The 26,755-nt window shown below is 38.5% G+C and overlaps 1 protein-coding gene across 3 annotated transcripts in view; it reads right to left on the reverse strand.

Annotated features, from left to right (window-relative positions):
- The window catches only part of LOC129764826 (ras GTPase-activating protein raskol), a 355,896-nt gene extending 340,202 nt beyond the window's left edge, over window positions 1–15,694 (reverse strand). For 2 of the 3 annotated variants that reach the window (XM_055764333.1, XM_055764331.1), the window contains exons 1-2: window positions 15,399–15,694; window positions 11,100–11,801 (exon numbers count right to left, since the gene is read on the reverse strand). In XM_055764333.1, coding sequence (XP_055620308.1) covers window positions 11,100–11,178 — 79 coding nt within the window. In that variant the 5' untranslated portion in view covers window positions 11,179–11,801; window positions 15,399–15,694. The remainder of the gene's footprint in view (window positions 1–11,099; window positions 11,802–15,398) is intronic. The other variant, XM_055764332.1, reaches the window with a different exon arrangement.
- Between the last annotated feature and the right edge of the window lie 11,061 nt (window positions 15,695–26,755).

The following is a 26,755-nucleotide window of genomic DNA, read 5'->3' on the forward strand; positions in this document are numbered from 1 at the left end:
AAGCGGTCAAAGTTTGAGTTTTTTTTAAATCGAAAAATCACCCAAGGCGGGAGTAAAGGAAATCAGGGATTTCGAAAAAAAATTAATGTCAAATGTCTTAAAATAGCATGAAACGTCGAGATCTACTGTCATCTCGAATTTTTTTTTGTCAAAGATCGACAAAAATTTGGGACTTCTTTTCTGAATATGAAACGAAACATATAGTTTTGATTGCCAATAAAAATAGTTATTTAGAATTTGCATTCGGAACTTGCTGCGACATGTTGGTTTGCACGATAATATACCCTATGCAAAATATTAGCCCATTTGGACTTCTTTTAATAGTGTCGCAGACGTTAAAATTTGAGTTTTTTTTGAAAATCAAAAAATCACCGAAAATGGGGGTGTTCTGAGTATAGTTTTTTGACAATGTTTTTTGGGATGACAGTAGATCTCGACGTTTCATGCAATTTTAAGACATTTGGCATCAAAAAAAAAATCGAAATTCCCGATTTCCTTTACTCCCCTTTGGTGATTTTTCGATTTTCAAAAAACCTAAAATGCTTTGCGCCAATCTCCCTTAAGTCTGATTGAGCTGAAATTTTGCATAGGGTGTTTTTTCGAGGTGGTAAACATTTTGTATAGGGCAACTTTTTGAATTTTTAGGGTCGATTTTTTCTCATACATTCATTTTCTCACTAATAATGATATACAACATAACATATATCACGACAGCGATTTTGCGTAATATTCGTTTGAAATCCTTTAATGAATCATTACGTGCCTCATTTTCAAATTCGTAAGGTGCACCCCAACACCCCCCCCCCCCTCGTAAAGAAATCAAAGACGTGGTCCTACGTCAAAACGCGATGCTTTTTTCGTTACTAACGTTTATCTGTCCTTCTTACTCCTAATACAAACTATCCATTTAATCCCATCAGTACGATTATATGAATCACTAGCTGACCCGGCAAACTTCGTCTCGTCCAAAATTTATTTTTCTTTATCACATCCACGGTTTTCTTTCCACTTCCGAACAAAGATCAATTTCGTTAGCGCAAACGTCAAATGGACTAATAACGCTTGTCAATATGTAATTGGAGAACATATGCGAATTGAATCTTTCAAACTTTTCCATTTTTTCAGAGTTTTCCGAAAATTTTCAATTGTCATGTTTGGTTGAACTATGTGTATTATTTTTAATGGGAACCCCTCTCCATTCCAGAGGAGGGAGGGGTATCACACCATCAAAGAAACATTTCTCGTACCCAAAAACCCTCACATCCCGAATTTGGCCCAATTTGCTTGATTATTTCTCGAGTTAAGCAGAAGTTTGTGTTTTATTTGTATGGCAGCCACCCCTTAAAAAGAGGGGAGGAGTGTCTATTCACCATAGAAACATTTCGTGCCCCCTAAAACCTTCACATGCCAAATTTGGCTCCATGTACTCGATTAGTTTTCGAGTTATACAGAAATTTGGGTTTCATTTGTATGGCAGGACCAACCCCCCCCCCCACCTTAGAGAGGGGAAGGAGTGTCTAACTACCATGGAAACATTCATTGCACCCTAAAACCTTCACATGCAAACTTTGGTTTCGTTTGCTTGATTATTACCTGAGTAATGCAGAAATTTGTGTTTCATTTGTATGGCAGCCACCCCCTTAGAGAGAGGGGAGGAGTGTCTGTTACTACCTCAGAAACATTTATTGCACTCTAAAACCTCCACATGCCAACTTCAGTTTCGTTTGTTTGACAAATGCGTTCTTTGTAATGCAGAAATGTTTGTTTCATTTTATGGCCACCCCCCTTAGAGAGGGGGGAGGAGGGTCTAACTACCATAGAAACATTTATTGCCCCCTAAAAACCTCCACATCCGAAATCTGGTTTCGTTTGTTTGATTAATTGCCAAGTAATGCAGAAATTTGTGTTTCATTTGTATGGCAGCCCCTCTTAGAGAGGGAGGAGAAGTCTCGAACTATCATAAGATCCTTCCCCGACCCCAAAAACCCCTACATACCAATTTTCATGTCGATCGGTTCAGTAGTTTCCGAGTCCATAACAATCAGACAGACAGAAAGACAGAAAGACAGACAGACATCACTCCATTTATATATATATATATAGATAAAAAATTTTCACTCATAAATGAATTTACCTATTTGATACATTCCTAACTTCGCACAGTGCGTTGAACCATAGACGAAAGTTATTCTAATTCCAAAATAACGTATGCATTGAAAAATGAACTAATTTTGGATGGCGATTAAAAAAACTACAAAAGATAATTCAATGGAGCAAAATTTTCCTAAATCCTACGTTTGTTTATCCTTCTCTCGCGTAAAAGCTATTTTGTAAACAGGTTTTCGTAATTTTTTTTGCCGAATGTTTCATCGATGTTCAACAACACTTTGTTCATAATGCCAGCTCCACTCGTAGCGAAGAAGTTGGACATCGTTAGGTACTTCGTGCAGCAGCAAGCAATTACCCAGAAGAAAAACGATGTCATCAAATACATCTCCCACACTAAGCTCCCAAAGAAGGTCCTTCTGAAGGTTCAATGTTTCTTCGAGGCACCGCTTCTAAACCGACAGATTGGCAGATGGACTGCCTGAAACGAAAAAACCTCATGTGTTTTCCGTCATGTTATCCTGTCATCACTATACATGTTCATGTCTACGTGTCTTACATGAACATTGTGTGGTTTACTCTTCTAAATTAAACTTGAAGTGGACCAAATGTCATCGAATAAGAAAAAAATCTACAAAAAGCATGAGGCATGACTGTGATTTTAAAAATTTAGGTTTTCAGTCTATTGCAGAATTCAAAAAATACAAAAAAATGGCAGAGGGTGGTGTCCAAGACACGACCGCATTGTTGACATAGGACTACGGAGCTATTTTGTTTTTGTGCATCACTTGAGAGATTATTTTAAAATGCATCGTAATTTTAGGAATAACTTTTCAGTAGGAACTAATATTGTAGAAGCAGCTGATGATGGTTGATATATGAATCATTCATGTCCCCGTGATAATAATAAAATATCTGGCTATATGCCTAAACTCGTATGCAACGCGGACATTCTTCTTCTTCTAGAGAGACACCGCTAGCAAATGTATATTCGTTTCCCCACCACCATTATCAACCTCTGACAATTCATATTATCAACAATGCGTACATGTTATTCAGTCATATACAAACACCTTCCTCCTGAAGGTATGAAAACCGACGCGGTGCAAATTTTAAAAAATGATCAAAAATGCAATATGTGTGACATCTTTCATTCACCCGCCGAAATCGCAGATAACGCAATAAATGACTAAAAATAAGGTGCAATGAAAATTATATCATATACATCAGTGATCAGACAATATCGAAGCCACGACCATAACAAAAGAGCAAGAGCATGTCACTCACCTACAAATATCAGGAAGGTATATGGATTTACGATGTGTAAAAAAACCCGTCAGTAATTTTTTGGCATTATGGGGATTATTGTATTTTTCTTGCTGTCAGCACTGGCATTGAAATTGCTTTTTTGAGAACATAAATTATTTTTTTTTGTAGAATTTGCGTTGGCCGACATCGAATAATTGAACATGTAACGAAATAATGAAAGACGCTAATAAGTGGGCCATTTCGTGATAGATCGCAGAGATGTTTGCGTGAATCGTTTGGAAATATTTGTACGTATCACAATAAAGAAATTCAATTTGTTTAAAACAAGCTATTGATTCAATAACACGTTAAGCCCCGCTTTTTGGTAGGAAAGCGCTGACTGACTGGGACTGACAGTTACAAAATCTATATAAATAAAAATGGAAGGCCAAATGTGTTGGTAAGCGGAAAACCCGAGGAAGAGATGATCTGATACAAGTCTTTGTTTTGTTGTTTTGTTCCCTTCCCGTAGATCAATCGAAAAACTCTGAAGGAAAGTCGGAAAATTCGGAAAATTTAATTCCCATATGTCTTACAATTACATCATGATAAGCGTTATTAATCCATTTGATGTTTGCGGTAGGGAAATTGATTTTTGTTTAAAAATGGAAATGGTTCCCAAGCGGAATAACGCATTCCTATATCTACTATCTATATAAAAAAAATGGAAGGCCAAATGTGTTAGTAAGTGGAAAACCCGAGGAAGGGATGGTCCGATAGAAGTCATTATTTTGTTGATTCCTTCTCTTCCCGTAGATGACGAGAATGATGATCTTTTTTTAAATTTTGGAAAACTTTGAGAGAAAATTTGAAAAAAAAATCATTCTCATATGTTCTACAATGACATCGTTGTTAGTGCAATTGTATTTCGGATTTGCGACATTAAGCGACATTAAGCTTCATGTGCACCCGTGGCCGAGTGGTTAGCGTCTCACATTATCATGCCGGGTGTTCGGGTTAGATTCCCGTTCTGGCCGGAGGATTTTTCGTCAGAGAAATTTCCTTCGACTTGCACTGTGGTCACGCGTATTCTAGAGCTTGCCCCTCGAAATACATTGAAGGCGTGTTATTTGGCTTAAGAAATCTCAACTAAGTATTAATAAATGACGCTAGTTAATGCATTCGTTGAGACGGCAAAAGTTCCACAGAGAACGTTAACGCCATTCAAGAAGAAGAAGCTTCATGTTCCGTTGGTGTCAAGTGAAAATGGCAGTAAATTCTCAGCTGGACTAACGCCCTTTGAATACAAAAATTACGAATGAAAATTAACTTTTCTGTATCGAACATGTGTTCCATGCAACGGAAAAACATGTTATTTGCAAGTGAATCAAGAATCTTGAGCGAAAATTGTGGTTGAAAATAAATCAATGGAGAGTTCTGCGATTGAACCCACGAACGTTCGTTTAGTGAGAGAACGTGAATGTTCGAAAGAACTCATGTATAAAAATTATTTTGGGCGAGACGAAATTCGCCTGGTCAGCTAGTAAGAAAATAAAAATATATACGGTTTGTTTTCGAATGTTTTGAAAAATTTGATTACTTTCTACTCGATTTTCTGACTATTTTCTTCGTACATGTGCAAACGCTCTAGATGCGGGCTGAATAGAATGCGCAGCAAGAACAATTCGGGACTCAACGTGTTAAGAAAAATATTATTAAAATATAATATATAACATATTTAAACAAAAATTCCACAGTATGATTGGTACAATCCGTGTTCTTCAAAATGCGCCGACCAGAACGAGTAACTAATGTAGCAGCGAGGCACAATTTGAATTTTGGATTGCAAAAACAAACGAAGTTAAACATTGCGCATCATTCTGTACATGGGCAAATAGGAGCAGCACAATAAATACTACCTTCAATGCGAATCAATCATCAGTTTATGTTTTGTTACCTTCTTGGACGGACGTTGTTTGCTTCGAAATGCATTCTCAGAATATGCACAAAACAAAACTCACTGCAGAGCATGCACTGACGCGCAGACATAAAAAAGAAAAAAAGTATTGGGTATTCAATAAATTTCATTTGCGATTCAATTCAAGTCTCGCGTTTAGTTCAATTCACGCAAACCATCAGCTCTTTCAGGATTACCGAAACCTGCTACTAAAGATTTACTTATAAAATTTCGATGCATTCTAATGTAAAATAGTAAATTTGATATCGTATTCATAAACCCAAAAAAAAGTCAGCAGAAGATTTCGTTGTTTTTTAATGAGAATGATTTGACTTAGAAAGCGGCGGAAGGAATTATTACCACCCAGGAATTGGCAAGTGCGAAGGCAAAATCTCTAGGTGGAAAAATCTTCTATTGATCGGACACCCTCAATACATCACTTTGACCAAAAAAATGTTGGTGGAGCTATGGAAAAATAAAGAAAACAATATATTAATTCAGAATTTTCAAATAAAATATGCAACTTCAGTGGATTGGATTGGCCATATCCATCGAAATTGTTTTGAGTTAAAAAATATTAAAAGTGATTCGATAAAATATTCAGACAGACCAGCGCTAAAGTAACCTGTGAAGTAACCCTACTCAAGAGGATGGACACGGGGGATCAGAATAGTAACGACAATGAAGACGATTTACAGTGTACATAAATCTTACCAATTAATAATACAAATGAACTATGTTTGGTGGACACAAAAATTGAAGAAGAGTTCATTGGCTTTTGGAGGTAATTGGAGATAAATTTGAAAAGAAATGAAATGTCACAAACAGTTGTTTGTGGCGAACAACCATAAAAATGGTTGGAGAAGTAATCGTAAATGCCGAGTTTAAGGGAATATAGAAAACTTACTCTGTTGATTATACACTGCGTTTCATAACTATAGAACCACTCCATTTTTCTGAGTTTCATAAAATCCGGGAAGTCATGGCATGGTTCAATGAATAGCGGCTTCAGATTCCGGACTGGTCAGCTTGTTTACCAGATCAAAACCCTGCCAAGAACTTAGGGGCTGTCCACATACCACGTGGACAACTTTAGGGGGGGTAGGGGTTACGAAAATGTCCACGCTTGTCCACGGTAAGGGAGGAGGGGGTTTTGATATTGTCCACGTGGAAACGTTAAGTATTTTTTAAAGTAGAACATTCAAGTTAGAAGTCAAAATTGAATGAGATCTGTTTTGTATTTACACGATTTTTTGAACTTCACGCCCGCCCTGAGTGCTCAGTATTCATCAATAAAAATACTGCTGCCTGAGAGTGCTGCTCGGTCAAACATCCATATTTTTTCATATGACTGAACCTCTTTCCTGAAATGAATATTCTGAAGGTAACGCACATGAACTAGGATCCAATTTATTCCAACCGGTAATAGAGGGCATGGGGCAATGCATGGACTACATATTAACCCATATTACGGAACCCGATCGGATTTGACAAATCGCAATCCGAACGAAATAAACTTTTGCATTCTGCATTTCAAGGTTACAATATTTGTACAATCCGATAGGATTTGATTCGATCAGATTAAGGGGGATAGAGATACGAATTTCGGACGTTTGTTCGAGGTCCGAAAAAGTAAAACAAAGAATATTTTTACCATCCATTATATCACTATTTGTTATATCAATAAAACAAAAATTGAACGGAAAAATATATATCCATAATTAGAAGCTGATCCAGTGAGGGGGTTCAAAAAAAAGTTGTGCCATGGCGTACAAGATTCCAGCACTTCTGGATCTCTGAAACAAACAAATCGAACAGATTCTGAATCAGTAAAGATGCCACTATCGTATGAACCTCGGACAAGTCAAAAATGTGTTTTGTGATAAAATGGCGGAAATTTGAAGGAAAAATGCTGTTAAAAACTTTTTTTTTCAAGTTTCTTGTTTTTTTTAAATAGTAAAGTTACGAAATTATGATTTTTATAGGTTCATGCGATAGAAAGATACATTCTTCTTCTTCTTCTTCAATGGCACGAACTTCGCCGTCTCAACGTACTATTACTTGCGTCATTTTTATTAGTACTTAGTTGAGATTTCTATGCCAAATAACACGCCTTGAATGCATTCTGAGTGGTAAGCTCTAGAATACGCGTGATCACAGTGCAAGTTGCAAGAAAGATACATACAGATTGTATTCATATAAACATAGATCGGATAAGTAGAACTTGAGATATCGTGTAAACCAGTTTGAAAAACATATTTCGAGAAAAACGCGTTTGTAGTTAATTGTTATGGCCGTACTAGATAAGATATCGCATCACTAAAATGGCTATAGCTTGGTAAATAATGAGATTTTCAAAAAGTCTCTTCTATGGTATATTCTTAAGGTGGCCGTACACTGTTTGCCCGGAGGTCAAATATTTGATATTTTTTGACAGATAAGGTTTGATTTGATATTTGTACAAACACTATTTTGTTTGCCACTCTTCAATTTTAAACAGTAGTAAACAATATCAAACACCGAACATGGAAAAAAATCAACTGAAATATCCAAGGTAACCTAACCATGTACCGACAGGTTCGAAGAACAGACTGAAAAAATATTTTAGGCATCCAATAATTGAATATTTGCTTGTCGTGTTTTGTGTAGAATATATTTGATCAGTACACGTTGACCAAATTTTATCTGTCAAAAAGAGTCAAATATTTGGCTTCGGTCAAACAGTGTATGAGCACCCTTAAATGTCTGAATTAGAGAAATATGAAGAAAAAAAAAAAAGATTTTTTTTTCAAATTTTTAGACTAGAATACCCTCTTAAAGAACGCAACATTGTGCTAATTTCAAATTCGACCGGATTCAGGAATAAGGGTTTATTTTACCGAAAAACACTTGAAGGGACTTATCTCAATCTGCGATTCGTTTCATAAACGCGACGAAAATACATATTTGTAGCGAATTGTAAAGGGCAAATCATTTACAAGGATGTTGAGTTAAAAAAAATCTTGGCAAGTGAATGGAACTCCGAAGCAGGTTTTCACTTGAAGAAAGTTATGGCTGGGTCTGGTAGGACTGGAAGAAAATCTGTATCCTGAGCTTTTACCTACTGCTAGTTTCGATGAATTCCAACTCAACTACTTCAACTAGTTTCGATGAATTCCAACAAGTACTGCTAGCAGCTGAACGTATGAAAATCAACGATCCAGAACGCTTCTAGGGCACTTCTAAAACTCCACCCGCCTTACACACCAGACATTGCATCTTCATATTATTAACTGTTAAGATTCTTGTAAGAACTTCAACATACTGTATAGCATAAGTTCTGAGAGGATGGAATTCTCAAGTTGCATGAAGGATGCTGAAATATTCAGGAAAAAACGGTGCATCTATGATCGAAAAGATGTATGCCTACAAAAATATGCTTTGGGTTTTTTCCTTAGATTCGGCATGAATTTTTATGGACAATATTCAGCATGATTTAACAATTAAGGGTTGTAGGTCAACGGAATCATCGATCACGATGATATTGCAGATGTTTTGTTTTACTAGGTTCATTATAGCCATCAGGCACTACCGAACCTGTAAAAGCGAAAGTTATTGATGTTTAGACGAGAAAATTCTGTTTTCAAACAAAGTGGTTGATTTCATTGTCTGATTTTTTGAAAACTCAAACAGCCAGCCAGCTTTAATAAAAATACTCGAGAATAAGCTCACAAAGGGTATTTTAAAATGGATATGAAGATAACGTGGATGGAATTCGGAAGAAAATAATGAGCTCCCGGACAATGTTGAAAAACATCGAAGATTTCAAGACAAATCGTTACCATTGGTAAAGCTATAATTTTTATCATTAAACATATGGAATAGAAAATAGAAACAAACTTGAAATGAAATTTAAGCGAAAAAATAGAATTTCTTGATTTTTTGCTCAAAACCGGAGGAATGTCCACGTGGACAACAGGGGGAGGGGTATAAGAAATGTCCACGCTTGTCCACGGAGGGGGAGGGGGGTGTCTAAAATCATGCTTTTTCTGTCCACGTGGTATGTGGACAACCCCTTATGAGGAATGAACGTGCAGCTTACAGGCAGGATACGTGATTTGAAGAGCTTAAACGAGCCGTTTCCTCGATGTAGAACGAGATACACATCACAACATGATCGAAACCACCCCGAATGGGTTATTTGAACTGATTGAGAACTAAAGATGACCTATGAATTAGAAACTAAATGTAATTCATGTGAAATTGACGTTATTTTGTAAAGGAGTGAGATCCATCTGGTTCTATAGTTATGAAACACTGGAATTTTAGTTTTTTTAATGTTCCGCGCCTTGACACAACAATAAAGTTCAAATGGCCAGTGTATCCGCCCAGAAAGGTTTCTGAGCAGAGTTTTAGTGTGATGAGTAGAGTAGACTGGAAAGGCGATAAAGATGTAGAGATGAGAACAAACATAGCCAAAGCTGGTTGGTCTATACTTTTCGAAGGTTTATTTGCGACTGACCCTGTTCTTATTCCATTCTTTGTTTTTGAGAGGCTTTAAACTTTGCAGTTCATTCGCCTCTATACCGTGTTCTTAACATTTCGTGCCCTATTTATGCGATTGGCCCATAGTCATTTGAATAACGTTTGTTTGGATTGCGTCTGGAATATTCGCGCGTTGCGCGTTGTATAGCGGGTTCTTTTCAATACGTTCCTGGTCCTTTGACAATTCGCTTGTTATTGTTTGTGATTGTTATGATTGTCTATATGCTTTTTTGTTGTGCTGTTGTGTTTCAAGAGGTGCAAATAAATGTGTATCAGGTTTTGTTACGTGTTGAGAAGGTAAGTAACAATTAATATTCAGATATATAGCATCACTAATTACTCTTTCTTTGCAGGTGCGGATTCAGGTTCTACTGCTGAGGATATTGTTTAAAGTGCTGTATTTAGCGTTAAGTATTTTGTGTAATGTAAAGTGTTTAAATAAAGTTGTTTGTATTAAAATTGAGATGAGTTTGTTTTTATAGCTTCCCGTCTGGGCAGTAACAGCCAGTCTTATAAATGAAGATAGTTGTTATATCCTACACTATATACTTCATTTCAACCGACTTCACTCTGGAAACTTAGAAAAATAGAAATGTTCTATAGTTACAAAACGCAGTGTAGAATGTAGGAATTGTAATTCCTTCAACGAACCAAAATTGGCCAAAATAAAAGAATCCATAACTAAATATATGATCAACAGCAAACAATTAAACAATTGAACAGTTTAAACGAACAGCGGTGTGACCCGAGGTTAACGACACATATTATTGATTATTTCACACACGTGCCGATTATTTCGCTAAAAGCACGATCAAACGCAGCTACTATACTCAAGTTATGGGCACTTAAAAAATTACAGGGCGGCATCCAAAATTGTAGCCAGTTCCGTCGGGTATACTATCTCTATCCAAAATAGTATTAAGGCGAAATCGGAGAAAGACTATTCAATAATTCATTCGAAGGGTGACGGAACAGTTATGTGTTTGGCAGGTTCAGAAAAAAAACAATGGACTGCCCCTACGACTGGTTATGTGTTATTTTATGGACCGTTGGCCACACAGAATGTCATTGTCAAGATTGTCAAATGGCAGAACAAATTGAGAACGGACGTACTTTGATGTATGAGTATTCAAAGTGGTAAAATGAAAGTTGACAGTCGCTATCAGTTGTTCAACCATCGATCATTTTGTCCAATGAGAACTAGTACAATAGCGTCGCAAGTCGCAAGTTATCGAACAATGATGTTTCATCAAACTGTACTCACCGCAAAAGTCCAGCCAGCCCTCAACTCTACTGGGATAGTTGATGCACGCGAATCGATTTGGCGCACGCCTTCTTATCATGGTGTCCGCTGGTTCCGTCTTCTGATGATGTATCCAGAAATGATCGAATTTGTCCTCACTATTTCTCCGCGTATTATTCCGTCACGCGAACTTTCTACACATTTCTTGATCCCTCAGTGTGACCGAATTCCAGTTTCGTAAACAAAAAATAAACATATTTTTCAGACCTGTTTGTTTTCACCACTTCTCTTCAGCTCAATAGCATCATTTCTGTAGTCTGCTTTGGCCTCACCTCCTCCTTAATTCTGGCTCGATTTGGAAAAGGTGACACCATATAAGCATTGACCATAAACAGAGGACACTTCGTCACACAAGCGTTGCTTCTCTCGAGCGCAGAACGCGCGAACACTTACGCGCTGTCTTATTTACGTTTTCCGCAATTGTGATCGATCAATGACACACTTTTTTCTTATTCTTCTTTGGATGACCTTTATTACTCTCGCACCGCCTTCACTTATATTCTCTTACTTTTTATGGTAATTTCACTTTCGATTATTGCCTTATTTCTTCATCTCTCTTCACACATATCATCCCAATAAAACTCGAAAAGCATATACCACCTTTGAATTCGTATCGCTTTCTCGTTCCCGCTTGATCAATGAACTATCTTCACTATCCGCACGCTGAAAAAAAGCCCAAAACCAAAAACAAAAATCAATATCTTCATTCAAACACGATGCGATCAGATTTCAGCATCTTCGCCACTGCTGTCCCCCTTTATTCATCTCACATCGTTCAGACGAATCTATGAACGAAGATGTTTTATTTTTTTTTGGTTCCTCCGCCCGACGCATAGAATCGCCACGCGCGAGGGTGAGATATCGTACTGCCGCCAAGCTGCCGTGCGGCTGTGTGGATTCCGAGGAGTCGCGTTCAAAATCACATGTTTAATGGCAATGGGTTTCTTCGCACAGCAGCATCCCTGAGGACGAAGCCGCCGCCGCCGGTAGTGGGGAAAAAAATCAATAACGGAGGTATATCCTGATGGCGAACATTGCATCATCATCCCTTCGGTTTTCTACGCGATGCGTACTCTGCTGCCGCTAGCAGCCATCCGTGTTTTCATTGGTCCAGGATATGTGAGATTGTGGTGGTAAAAGCTGGCCTGCCTAATGGATTTTATTGGACTCAGTGCTGTGGAACGGGTAAATATTGCAGACTGATTAGGTACATGGCAACAAACTAGATCTAATCAATAATGTAAGTATTTACTAAACCGTCAACGTGGGGTTAGGAGTTGAACTTTGTGAATCTGGCTTACACCGGTAGCGTTCAACTTTGGATGTACTTATTGCAATGATTTTGATAACACATACAGTATACAAAAAAAGTTTATCCACCCCTAGTAAAAATAGATTTCCTCCAAAAAAAACCCACCAAAAAATTGAATTGATCGAGATCTGCCCTGAAACGCAAGCAGTTTGTTTGAAACTGTGAGGGAACACAGAGAAGCCGATCCTTCAGGAGAAGAGAAGATGACCATCGAAGCAGCCACTACACACACACATACACGCACGGAATTCTTTCCGTTTGGATGCCATTCAGCATCGAGAAAGATCCGGAAAATAATCTGCCAGTTCCTCTGGGAATTTAAAAATACATTCATGTGAAAGAGTTTATTTGAATGTTTTCTATCCATGTAACACTGTGACCAAATATGTTTCAATCAAGTGCTATTAACAGATGGTTATCGAGTTAGCATAAACCACTGGTGGGCTTCCAGTATCGAGGAAAATGTGGAAATATCTAATCGTTACTGAAAATAATCTGCCAGTTCCTCTGGGAATTTAAAATTACATTCATGTGAAAGAGTTTATTTGAATGTTTTCTATCTATGTAACACTGTGACCAAATACATTTGGTTTTGTGATTTTTTAATCAATCGCAATTAACAGGATAGCTTCTGAAGATTATTCTCCCCCATCAGTAGGATATTTTCGTATCCAATATTGGATGCATAAAACCTTGTACCTCCAACGTAACGCTCTCATTTTCGAAGTCCCCCAAATATTCATTTATTCATTCATTCAGAATGGATTCAGATTCAACTTCAAACAAAGGATCACTGAATCAACGATAGTCCTACGTCACCATTGCGGTTATACCATATATATATAACCCACTTTCTGTTTTTTTGTGTAGTTTTAGGTCATTCCACTAATTAAGCATATGGTAATCTGGCCGCACTATTGCCGAGTTTATCCAGAGAATGATCCTTAAGGCTGATTTAGACGATGCCAGTCAGCGCTCTAGTTGAAGTATCCAGTGAACAGAGAACAGACACTCTGTTCAACAAGTAATTGGCCTCTAACTTGAACAGAGTGTCTGTTCTCTGTTCACTGGATACTTCAACTAGAGCGCTGACTGGCATCGTCTAAATCAGCCTTTAGTTTCAAAGCCTAGCTTTTGTACACTCTCCTTCTTCTGGAATTAAACCTGTTTTTGAAAAATCAGTGCTGAATCCAGTCAAGTTACACAGTTGGTATTTGTAATTCAAGCCTGTTGGTATTTTATAGAAAGTAAACTCACATTTTCCCCTCACTAAAATGATTGTATCAAGAGCAAACCCAGTGACTTTTTTTTTTTTACATCTTAAATGCATTTTTATTCAGATGTTTTGCTATTTGAATACATATTTTACAGTTCAAGTGACACAGTCTGGGCTTTACATCTTTGGTTCAGCTTTTGGATTTAAAATCATACTGTTGAGCAAAAGTTCCTTATTTTTAATTTGACAGTTGTTCACCATTTTAATGGTATTGTTTGAAAAGCAAACCCAGTGACTTTATATCCTGAATTAATTTGTTGAGAAGATCATCGACAACTAAGAACAACGACAAAGGAGATGCGATATTCACTTCACTTCATTCATTCACCGTTGTTTCATGACAAAGGAGATAGAACTGCCCCTTAATGGCAACCTCTTGTTGGTCTCGTCGTGAGAGTAAATTTTCCTAATGTGGCTTTTATTAGTCGGTGATTTAGCACAGTATGTACACTCCAAAACTACATTTTTCCGTAACTTTACTTGCAGAGTTATGGGATTCACTGTAAAATACCGTCTCAATATCTCGAGAAGCTGAGGTCAGATTTTTTTACGTCAAAAAATTGTTCTATTTTTGAAATCAACGTTTGCAAAGCTTGGTAGGAAATTTGTTCAATGATATTTCATTCGAATTTGAGAATTTCGCCTTGGAAAAGAAGCTTGGGTTGCAAAAGTTTACACAGTGTTGACGAAAACACAACGATACTTTGCGGAAGCGTGGGTATTACTTAACTTCCAAAACATCCTTGATCAGTGAAGATTCAAAGCAGAAAAGAACATACAGCATCTCAAGGTGCAGCAGAAAAAAACAGCGAGAGAATGAAATCAACAAAAACATGAAGAAAAATTCTCAGCTTCTGAGAACCCCCGGCTATACATCATGCGGCATCAACACGTTCCAATGTTTGTGTACAAGGCTAGAGTGTTAGAAAACTACAAAGCAATGTAAGACCGGGTCTGAATATTGCGAAACGCGATATATAGGACAAGGTAAAGATCATTATTTCAAATGACGAACCCAGACACCTCAATACACTTGAAAAATGAAAACATTTTGCTTCTAATTATTCGGCAAACTTGAGTTTGAAAAAATGTGAATGCACTTTAAAAAATTACAAACGAAGCTTAATCTAGGCGAAGTAAAAAAACGCAGGTAACCGCCCAATTAAAAGGTGTTTCAATGCACCAACGGTCAATATTTGAAGTGTTTTTGTTATTTTTTTTAGAATGCTCGAACAAAGGAAATATATTCGGCAATACTTATTTCAAATAATACGATATTTCAACGAATAATTTATGAAAAAAACACATACTTGTCTATTTGCATTTGCGCCAACATATACTAGATTGAACAGTTGGGACAAATAGTCTAACCTTGGAGTTTTGTTCTCTGTTAGATCAATAACCATCAGTTCACAGACAGAAAACCACACATCAATTCACACGTTCCATACCAATGCACCAATCGTCGAATGTTTCGTTCACTTATCACTTGTAAAATTGACTTTTGTTTAATAAATCACATTTATTCAAAAGCTTTCATAGTTAGTATGTGTCACTAGCATGTTTAAATAACAACCTATGTTTTCCCCATACAATTGTACCGTAAGTTGAATTGAACAGCATCAGAGAAAAATGCGTTATTTTTTGAATCACCGACACAATGTTCGTTTACCTATTATCACTAAACCCAAATCACCTTGCCGCACACGATAAGCACTTTTTTCCACCTGACCCGGTAAATCCGGCAAGCAAAACACCACCGCAGTTCAAAAGGTTAGAAAAAGACGACAAATCATCATCACACGAGATAGGCACGCACACACACACACGCTTACACGCAGCTGTTTCACTTGCCGTATTCTAAACGTCCGAAGCAAAGCAAAGGCTCGCAGTTTTGTTTAAACCATAATAACAAATGTTTGTAGTCGTCAGCTGTTTCGATTCTCCGAACCGCGTTCCGAACCGGTCCGCTTACCAAAACATACTGAATGAACTGGAAAACATACCGTCGGCCAGAGGTAGCATCAATACATCAACTTCGCTGCGCTGTGGTTGTATGATGAATAAACCTGTGGGATGAACAAGAGGGTGAACTTTTTGGTTAATGAATGGAAAAGTGTTCAATCGTTGCAGTGAATGTCTTCTGACACGCGGCACTGCGAATGGAATGTTTATTGAAAAAAAAATCACGCACTATCATTTCGTTATATCAATGACTTCTCGTTACAATGATTTCGTATTACTTTTGCAACAATAATCTCCGATTTGTCCCCATCTTCTGTCATTTTTAAATGCTTTATTATGTCGCAACAGTTAATTTTAGGGTAAAATCTGTTGTTCGAAAAGTAATTCGGTAATTTCTTCTGAGGATGCTTTGAACATTTCACTTCATCAAGATCTAGAGGAAGTTGACGGCTACATGCTTACTCAGGATGGGGTTGTTATTCAAGATTTTATGAAAAACTTGGGTTTCCAAAAAAACCAGCAGACTTCTTTTTCATTTATTTATTCATTTTTTGCGAAAAATGTCTTCTTAGTGGTGGTAGATAGCTTCACGAAGTGGGTAGAAGTTGAGAATATAAAGAATAAAGTGCGATACACATATGTAAGATTGTGTCCGTCCTTCTCTACGCTCGTAGCCCGAATGACAGCCCGTAGCCCACCCATCAATGTATATGAATATAGAAGGTATGCTTCGGTGAATAACAATGTGAGGCAATACAAGGTGTGAGTAAATAGGTGTGTTGCAATGGTTTATTAATACAAGGTAGGCAATACACTACAATCCCTCCTTTGATTTAAAAATGCAAACAAGTTTAAATATTTATTTAGATCTGTTTGGTCTTTACAGTTAATACGGTATATAATCTTGATACTTCGTCGGTACATTTCTCGGACGTCTTGTTACAGGTGATCTGGATGAAACGGATGCCTCGACTGATGTGTTTCCTGACTCGGCCCTGGAATCACATCTCCTGTCGCCGTCGATTTCAGATTGAACTGACGGAGATATAGGCTCTGAGCTGTCTTCCTGAGTTTTCCGGAAAGTTCTTGGATCTTCAATTTTCTTTAAATGAGCTGAACTTCGCCTATATTGTTTACCAGTGGCCTTCGATTGTATGACAGTATCAGTACCTTCTTTACGCTGAACTACAAACTGTTCGTTAGTGAATTCGGTGTCTAGTTTATTTGCTTTTCGCATCCGCTTAGCAAGTACGACATCACCCTCTTTTATATTACTCTCCTTTGCTTGTCTTCTTCTGTCACTGTACTCTTTCCCCTTTTCTTTGATGACAGCATCTCTCTCACGTACTCCTTCATCTTCAAGAAAACTCGAAATCGTTGGTAGCTTGCTTTTTATCTGACGACCGAACATCAACTCTGCTGGTGATTTGCCCGTGGTTGGATGCTTCGAGGAATGATAGGTTAATAGATACAGCCGTAGCTCGTTTCTCCAATCTTTCCCAAGCTCCTGAGATATTCGGAGGCGCTTCAAAATCGAACGATTTTGCCGTTCAACCTCTCCGTTTGATTGAGGCCAGTACGGTATTGTGTTCAGCAATTTGATACCATTAGTCGAACAAAACTCATTAAACTCCTCACAATCGGAACTAATCTGTGGTGCATTATCGGCTTTCAAGAACGATGGAATTCCGTACCGACTGAACATGGTCATCAACTCTCGCGTAACATCTTTTGTTGTTGTTGTATCCATTTCAACTACCTCTATATAACGACTGTAACAGTCAACAACAACCAACAGGTGTTGCCCCTCAGGCAGAGGTCCCAAAAAAATCGAGTGCCAATGTTTGCCACGGTGATGAAGGGAGGTGACTACGTTGCATTGGCTCTGGTGCTTCGGGAGCAGCAACTAATACGCAACCTCTACAACGCTTCACGAATCGTTCAACTGCCTGATCCATTTTAGGCCACCAGACATTTGATCTTAGGTGACTTTTCATCATCACTATGCCAGGATGACCCTCGTGAGCTGTAATCAGCACTTTTTCTCTTAATGAAAAAGGTACGACAATCCGATCGTTTCGTAGCAGTACGCCTTGAAAATTGCACAATTCATTGGCAACTACTCTGTATTCAACAGATAAGTTCTGCATATCACCATTCCTCAGAATTTCCAGTACTTTTGAGATTTCGTCATCGATTTCTGTTGCTTGTACAATCTCATTCCAAGTTAACGCAGCACAGTTAGCAGCTTGAATGGCTACTTCGCGTACGAATATTTCCTCCGATTGATCGAATGGCTTAGGTTCCTGGATAGCTAATCGAGATAGCGAATCAGCTATGTTTTCTTCACCTGAGACGTGTATGATGTTATAGTCAAACGTTTGCAATCGCAAGACCCAGCGTTCTATTCGCGCACAGGGTTTTGAGCGCTTGGAAAACAACAATTCAAGAACCTTACAGTCTGTCAGGATGTTAAATTTCTTGCCAAGGAGATAGTATTGGAATCGTTCCACGCTCCACACGACAGCTAGGGCCTCCTTTTCCGTTTGACAGTACCGTCGTTCCGTTTCTGTTAAGGATTTGGAAGCGAAACTGATCACACGTTGGACATTTTCGTCGTTGATTTGGAGTAGAATAGCTCCTAACCCTTGGGGACTGGCATCTGCTACTATAGCTGTACGATCTTCTACTTTATAGAACCCCAAATTACTCACGTTACTTAAAGCCATTTTGATGGATTGGAAAGATTCAGATTCTCTGCTAGTCCATTCAAACTTAGTACCCTTAACCAAAAGTTTGCGCAACGGTTCATCAATAGTCGCAAGATGCGGAATGAATCGATTCAGGTAGTTGGCCAATCCGAGAAAGCTACGTACCTCTGCTTCATTTTCAGGCTCTCGGAATGACATCAACGCTGCTACTTTCGACTCGGAAGGACTTATCCCGTTTCTGGAGATCTGATGGCCCAAGAACTCGAGTTCGGTAACCCGAAATTGGCATTTCTCCCATTTGAGCTCCACTCCCCTGTCCTTCAATCTCGAAAGAACCTGGAATCGAAACCCTGGACTCAGTTCACAGTTCAGTGTATATTTTATGAAGAAATTCAAAAGTTTAATCCAAGAAAGTAATTTTATTCGTATAAAGGGGAAACAAATACAAACAATATCAAATTGTCAGAAATCAATATACCTTCTCAAGTCGATTATCGTGCTCTTCGATGTCCTTCCCTTCTACAATTATGTCGTCGAGATACCAATAGGTGCCGCTACAATCTGCCAGTATTTCGTCCATAGCTTTTTGAAAAAGCTCCGGTGCCGTTACTAAGCCGAACGGCAGTCTCTTAAACCGGAATAGCCCCCGGTTGGTCATGAAGGTCGTTACATCACGTGATTCCTCTGCCAATTCGACCTGCAAGAACGCCTCGCGAATATCGAGCTTGCTCCATATCAATCCTCTTCCCAGGCGCGCAATGTAATCTTCCACAACAGGCATCGGATGGTGCTCACGAAGAACAGCCTCGTTTACTCGGCGGAGATCAACACAGAGTCGAGGCTCACCATTTGCCTTTCCTACAATCACCAACGGGGACACCCAGCTGGTTGGACCTGTCTTGATTTCGATGATATCCCGCTTCAGTAATTCATCGATTTTCTTCGCAACTGCTTGTTCCAATGGCAAAGGAATGCGACGCATTGGCTGGAAAACTGGGATGGCTTCAGGATTCATAGGGATGTATGCCGTGATACCCCTAATCTTGCTGAACGGCTGTGTAGAGTTCTCGACACGATTGACGTGCAAACCAATCTTTAATACACCTAACTGCTTCGCTGTTCGGTCACCAAGAAGGCAACGTTGGCCTCCTTTGACTACGAGAAATTCAGCTTGAATTGTCTTCTCTCCAATGGTTATGTCCGCAACGAAGGTTCCCAAAATGGTCAATGGAATATCGCTGCCATACGCTCTTAAAATTCGACTGCTCCCTCTGGTTGACGAATACACCGAAATCCTACTATTTTTCATTCTCGCCCAAGATACCTCGCTAATCAAATTAGCATCAGCACCAGAATCGACCAACATTTCCGTAGAAACACCACCGATACTGCATGTAAGCATGTTTGATTCATTACCTGAGTAGAAGGCGTAGTACACTTTGTCTTGGGTTGGGTTGTCTTCTGGTACGACTACATTTAGATCATTGTCGTTGCTGATGCTTTCAATTACTCGGATTTGGTTCTTCTGCGAGGGTTCTGATCGCGTTGACTTTCGCTTACGGCACAGTTTCTCGAAATGACCGTAGTTCTTACAGTTGCGGCATTGCTGACCGCGTGCCGGGCACATTGGAGAGGTTGACAGATGTCCCTGCCGACCGCAATTGTAACATTTCTTCATCGACACCCTGTTTGAGTTATCTCTAACAGCACTACGGCGGTCTCGATTCTGCGAATGAGCACTGTATACCTTATCCATCGTGTGAGTCCCCGATTGGGTAATCTCAACCAATTGCTGGTCCACGCCTTCTTGGGTAACTCCGAATGCTTCGATATCCTTGAAAGGCAAATCCTTCAGCAGAATCATTCTGCGCACTTCGTTTGAAGAACATCCTTCAACAACGGCATCCGTTAGATAGATATTCTTCAGGATTTCCTCTATATCGGCTCCATATCTTTCGAATCCACACTCACCAACTTGCTGCTTAAGACGGATGACGTAATCCGCAAATCTTTCACCAGAATTCTGCTTTATTTGCCGGAGCTTCCTGCGCTCAGAAGTGTTTTGGTGTCTTGGTTCGAAAAATGCGTCGAGTTTTTCAACCGCTACATCGTACCATCGCGGAACCAGGGAGACCAGTGGAACGTGATCATGATCTTCCAGGTTCTTGAAAACCGTCTGCAAGGCAGAACCACCCATATGGAGCATTTTCGCTCGCATGACTCTCTGATCCGTTATATCGTAGGCCGCAAAGAAGCACTCCAGTGACTCCTTCCACACCTTCCATTCTCGAGCAAGTTTACTTGTTTCGATTCTATCACATCTAAAAGCCGGAACCGCCCGTGATTCATCCATCTGAAACCACAGAGAGACAAACATTTTATCTTCCATCTGTATTCGATAACACAATCTCAATTATGCCCGTCTGCTTCATCAGTGCGTCTCCAATTCGAATTACTATACATCGAATTGGCCCCAGTTCTAATTCCCTGCACTTCGATTTGTGAATCTGATCTAGATTTAGCTTGAGCCAAAACAAAAACAACAGGGAAAATTCTCGAATTTTCGTCTTGTGTTTACATCATTCGGCCGTATCCCGAACGGCTTCGTTTGGTTATGACATAACCTCTTATGCAGAAAACAAACTTTTCTCTTCCATAACATTTCTCGTCGAGATGTGAACCATTCACAGTAGGGAAGACATGAAACTTCCGCACTCCTCGAGAATGTCTAAATTCTATCGAACTTTGCCCCCTGGAGAATTCTATCAATTCTCGCAAATCAAACAGGAGGAATCCTTCCGATTCCCGCCAACGCCGTGAGAATCACTCCGATTCTCGCAAAGTTCGACCCCCTGGAGAATTCTATCAATTCTCGCAAATCAAACAGGAGGAATCCTTCCGATTCCCGCCAACGCCGTTAGAATCACTCTGATTCTCGCAAAATCCGACCCCACGGAGAATTCTTCATAATTCTCGCGTTTGCTAAACATTCCACTTCCAGTTGCTACTGGATTTTACCTTGTGATAAAGGCCACGCAATTTTCTTACACAATGAAAATATTTTGCTGGTTGCATAATTACCTCGTTCCTCAATTATTTTTTCTCCTCGTCGCCAGTTGTAAGATTGTGTCCGTCCTTCTCTACGCTCGTAGCCCGAATGACAGCCCGTAGCCCACCCATCAATGTATATGAATATAGAAGGTATGCTTCGGTGAATAACAATGTGAGGCAATACAAGGTGTGAGTAAATAGGTGTGTTGCAATGGTTTATTAATACAAGGTAGGCAATACACTACAACATACAACGTCACCGGCACCGTTCCGTCAACTATTCTTTTTCACTTATTCTGCCGACGTCGAAGTCGCCGTTAATGGTGTATATGAATGCCACCTAGGGATTCCATTACCGTGGCAAAATTTCAATCACCGGTTATTCGAAAATGAACATTTCATTACCGGTAAGACCGGTAAATTACCGGTAAAACAATACTTTGAAACAAAACCATTTTCTTGAAGAAACGGCTTTTATTGATAATGATTGGTTAACAAGAAAACATTTTGCAGGATTTTGCAACTTAGTTTGTGGTTTTAATTCATACTATGGGACACAAATAATATTAATTTTGTCGTCTTCTAATCTAAATAGGATCGCATTATGGGAAATCAGAGTAAAACCGACACCCTAAGGATTTCCACATATTTCCAAGAGAGTGCGAGTGAAATCGACACCCTGTTGGGTTGAACCTTTAGAGAAACGAATGTAAACTTGTTACAATAAGCAGGTGATGGACAAATTCCTACTCCCGGTCCGGAGTAAACACGAGAGTTTTGAATCCAGCTCGGGTGAGCAACCACGGGGGTTGTGCCGATGATCGTTGAAACTCTTCCAGGCGTTTTTTGTTGACAAGCCCTGTTCAACGTTGGTTGTGACTGTTTTATCAATCCAATTCTGTCGGTTTGTCTTCCAAATTTAAATACAAGACATCTACACAATGCAAGGACGCATTTTCCTGTCAGTGGAACACATACCAGGTGTCGGTTTTACCCTGACTGAAGATGTCGGTGTTACCCCGAATAGGCTTGAAATTTCAAAACAACGTTTTCCATCATCGATAATCAACAAAACCATGTACCGTCTCATAAAATACACTGAACAATGATCTAAGATGAACTAGACTCACAGAAGTATCCAATTTTCCCTAAATTTTCCGACTAAAACACTTAAATTCCACTAGCGAAATTTTACACGGACTAACTCCTGTTTGCTGACCGCTGTTGTGTTGTTTGTGTTGACAGTAAAGCTTCTTCCGCAGCTGTAGTGTGAATCGGAACGTAAAAAAAGATAAGTGTGTACAGGGGACATCGGAAAATTTGCAAAAAATGTCTTCTAATTGGAAAAATCAGGAGGTGTCGGGTTTACCCTGATTTCCCTCCACCGGAATTTCCAGAAGAGGAAAAAGGACGTTCAGGGTCCAATGATGTTGGGCGTACAGTACGAAGAGCATCGAATACCTTTGCCATGTACTTGCCTCTGATGCCCTCTGTACGAAAACATGTCTGAGGATTTTCATCAATTGGTTTATAGACGTTGAGCTTGGGCTGTACGTTGATAACTTTGATTGCTGCAATCGTCAAGTTTTTCCTTGATGCTCAACAGATTCTACATCTTCCAGTGGGTTTTTTCCCTCCTGTTATCTAGCTACTGAGCCAATACCATAATCGTCAAATTTAATCAAATCACGAACGATTTAAGGTGAAGGTGGAAGCTAGCCACAAATGGCTGCCACAAATGGCTGCCACAATGGCGCTCATTTCTTTCATCTCCCTCCCTCACCTCTCGCCAGAAAATCAATAATTTTGCGAAACAGTGTGAAGAAAATGATCGTTTTCGCACACTTCCCATCAAGTAATATCAACCAAACTCTAATCGATTACTCACAAGATATTAAATTTTCATCTGCTTTCGCACCGTATAGTGAAGAACGTCGGAAAACTCGAGCAAGTGCTCTGAAAGTTAAATTTTCGTTTTTCAATCTTCTGCAATGGTTTTGTTTGTATTGGTGGAAGCATCGTTATTTTTTCGACACTGATGCCAAACAACATCATCGAAACAGCTATAAAAACCACTCAATAAAATGTTATTCCGGAGTCATAGCGTCCCATGTCATGAAAATTAATAGAATAAAATTGTGTTGATATCAATACAACTATTATTTTTACGTTTAATGGGTCTATAATGTAAGTTTTAGCAACTTTAACATTGGGTAAGAAAATTGTATTGCAGAGCTCGGAACACTGCCACGGCTGCCTATGCTTTCAAAAACAGTAAACGGAAAAGTATTAAATTCAAACTAAATGCCTCGGCCAACGTAGAGAAGGGTTAAGGCTTTCCAACGTGGATATATGAAAACAATACGATCAACGAAGGAAAATATTAAGGAATTATCAACATCGAGTTACTATGCGGAAGAACTTGTTAATACCAAAAGAGCCCTAATTCGCATGTGTTATAAATTTGCTCATGTTACGCTCGCGTATAATCAGAATCATATGCAAATGCACCTTCTATATATATTTATATTTGCAATTGTTCATCGGAACATATCGTTCATACATTTTACTTTAGTATTGAATTGTTATTTGTTTTTTTTTTCAAATGTATTCAAAGACTCGTGTCAATGAAGCGCCACACAGTCTGATAAGTGAATTGATCTATTTACGTGTGCTTTGCTCTTCTCTCACAAACACTATTACCCCATTTTTACACGAGGGTTTACCTATACTACTACAATGGCTAGCTTCCACCTTCACCTTAAAGTGCCTGCTTGTTCAATGCAGTCCGTGAGGTTTGATAGAAGACGCCGAAGTCATCATTAATTATGCCACGACCACGAGCAGAATGCAGATAGCTGTTCTAGCATAAATTGCAATCCGACGTCAGTTTCATAAAGGGTGCAGTTCTTCCGGTATAGCAGTTCAACAGCGACCAGAACTGGTTCGAGGGCATCGAGTATCGAGATCGATCAGCTATTTTTGAACAGTAGGTCGGAGGTCGTAGAATTGGTGCAACACTGTCAGTTGGATTTTTCGATCTTATTTAGATTCTAGAGTAATATTTCAAAGCAACATAAAGACGAATATTATTTATGGTGTAAAAATTTAAATTATCGAAATTACCGGTTATTGATTGTAAAATTACTCATAATTCGGTAATGGAAAACGACCCGGTATTACCGGTTAATCCGGTAACGGTAAAACCGGTTAACAATCCCTAATGCCACCATGCGATTTCCATGGTAATATATTTGATGTTTCATTCCTTTACGTTGACTTTACGGTGACGGGACGTTGTATGTGTAAGAAAAGTTTCAAGGTTTTCCTTGCTATAAGGTATCCACAATTATCTGGACTCCCAAAAATTGTAAAAAACAGGCATGAAACATTAAATTTCCATTGCAACTATTCATTTCATTAGTATAGGTTATGAATTGAAAATTAACATATTCAAAACGTCATCATTCTACATCCATATAAAAATCTTGAATTTCACCATAATAGTTTGTACAACTCAGTTACGTTACCCTCAGCTTTGTTCCAGATTTATTGGACATGTTTGGCATGTTAAATATCCTGCTTCTTCGCAGAAAACGCCCGCTTCATCAGAGCCCGATATCTTCCGATCGGGCGTAACTCAGGACAATTGGGAAGATTGCAAGTCTTGGTACAATAATGACCTTATTGGCTTCATACAACTCCAACAACCGTAATTTAAAGGGACTCTTCCTAGTAAAGTCACCTGTTAATTGTGCCTATGGTGATCAAAGATTAATTATCTATGTCACGAGTACAGATTACTAAACAAGATTTTCTTAGGAAATTTCGTCAAAAGTATTCAGCTGTTAGATTTTTGCCCATTGCAGTAATGCCAGTTCTGGAAGTTGCTTAAATTCTTCCAGAACGTAAGATTCATTGTCCATAACAATACATGAAAGGTTCGTCAATTGATCGCAATGCAGTTTTGAAGCACATGATTTCGCCGTCGAATTTTGCTTATTGTTGCGGTTGGGGACTTTTTTAGTTTTTTACAATATCAATTTTTGATTTTTAGATGATACCTGGCGATACTACTATTTTCCGAGTCACAGTTGGATTTTTTAATTCTAACTTCTTTCCAGAAATCCGGGATCTTTTTCTCCTTTATTTCCATAGCTCTGTTCTGTCCACGATTCGCACGATCAAAACTTTGTCACTTCTTTGTTTCCTTCCGATAGATAAACGTTCAGAAAATGTTTTCAACATATCATGAACAGTAATTCTACACTCATTCATTACATTGCTTTCATTGCAAAAAAGAATTCAAAATATAGAAAAAATATGGAAAACCACCACACCCGGCGAACTTCGTCCCGTCCACAATAGATATTTTAAACCAAATCATTTCGAACACTCACGTTTCCCTACAAAGTCATTTTTTCTGAACGCGATCTATATTCGCTATCAAAAATAGAGAACACCACTTGAATATCAATTAATAATTGGATAAAACACTTTTCAAATGCAGTTGAATTCAATATTTTCCCATGAAAATTCATAACCATTATTTTTTTTTTATTTTTTAATAATTGTTCAAATTTGATTGTTGTTCTGTAGTTAAATCGTGACAAACGGACACCAAATTAATTTTATTTATACAGCCATTGCTCTGCCGTTGGAGGCATAAGTGTCACATGTTACAAAAGAGGAAATTGAGAAAAACGCAATTGAAGTTTTCTGCCATAATTGTCTACCAGAAGCTTAAAGCAATTCAATTTAGCAATACACCGGGTTTTTTATAAGCACTAAACTATTGTTTAATGAAATGTGACTAGATCCGCTCACTTGAATGAATCAAGCTTAATTATGGTTCAAAAACTCATGGTGAGACTGTTATGCCTAGAATATCAACATGGAACAATTGAGCTTGATGTTGTTTTTCTTAAATATTGCAAGTTGCTTTCTAAGAAGCAACTTAAGTTGGTTGAAAAGGGGCCTGATTCTCGAATACACTTCGAATACACTTCACGGCGGAAACGGAATGAAACGTATCCGCGATGACAACGGTACGGTGTCGACATCTGGATATTAAATTAGTTTCCGACTAAAACTTATCATTACAATATCAAATTATCTTCAGATAAAATTTTTGTATGAGATTATTATACATACAATTATTATTACATGACGAGAACAAAGTTTTCCATTCACATTGAACACCAGTTTGATATGAAGACTTTAATTTTCACTAATGATTTTTATTTGAAAAGTGCTCATTCTGTCTGAAAACTCATTATTATCTTTGACACTTCACTAACTC

Source organism: Toxorhynchites rutilus, chromosome 2 (assembly GCF_029784135.1).
Source record: "Toxorhynchites rutilus septentrionalis strain SRP chromosome 2, ASM2978413v1, whole genome shotgun sequence".
In the NCBI taxonomy this organism is placed as follows: Eukaryota; Metazoa; Arthropoda; class Insecta; order Diptera; family Culicidae; genus Toxorhynchites; species Toxorhynchites rutilus.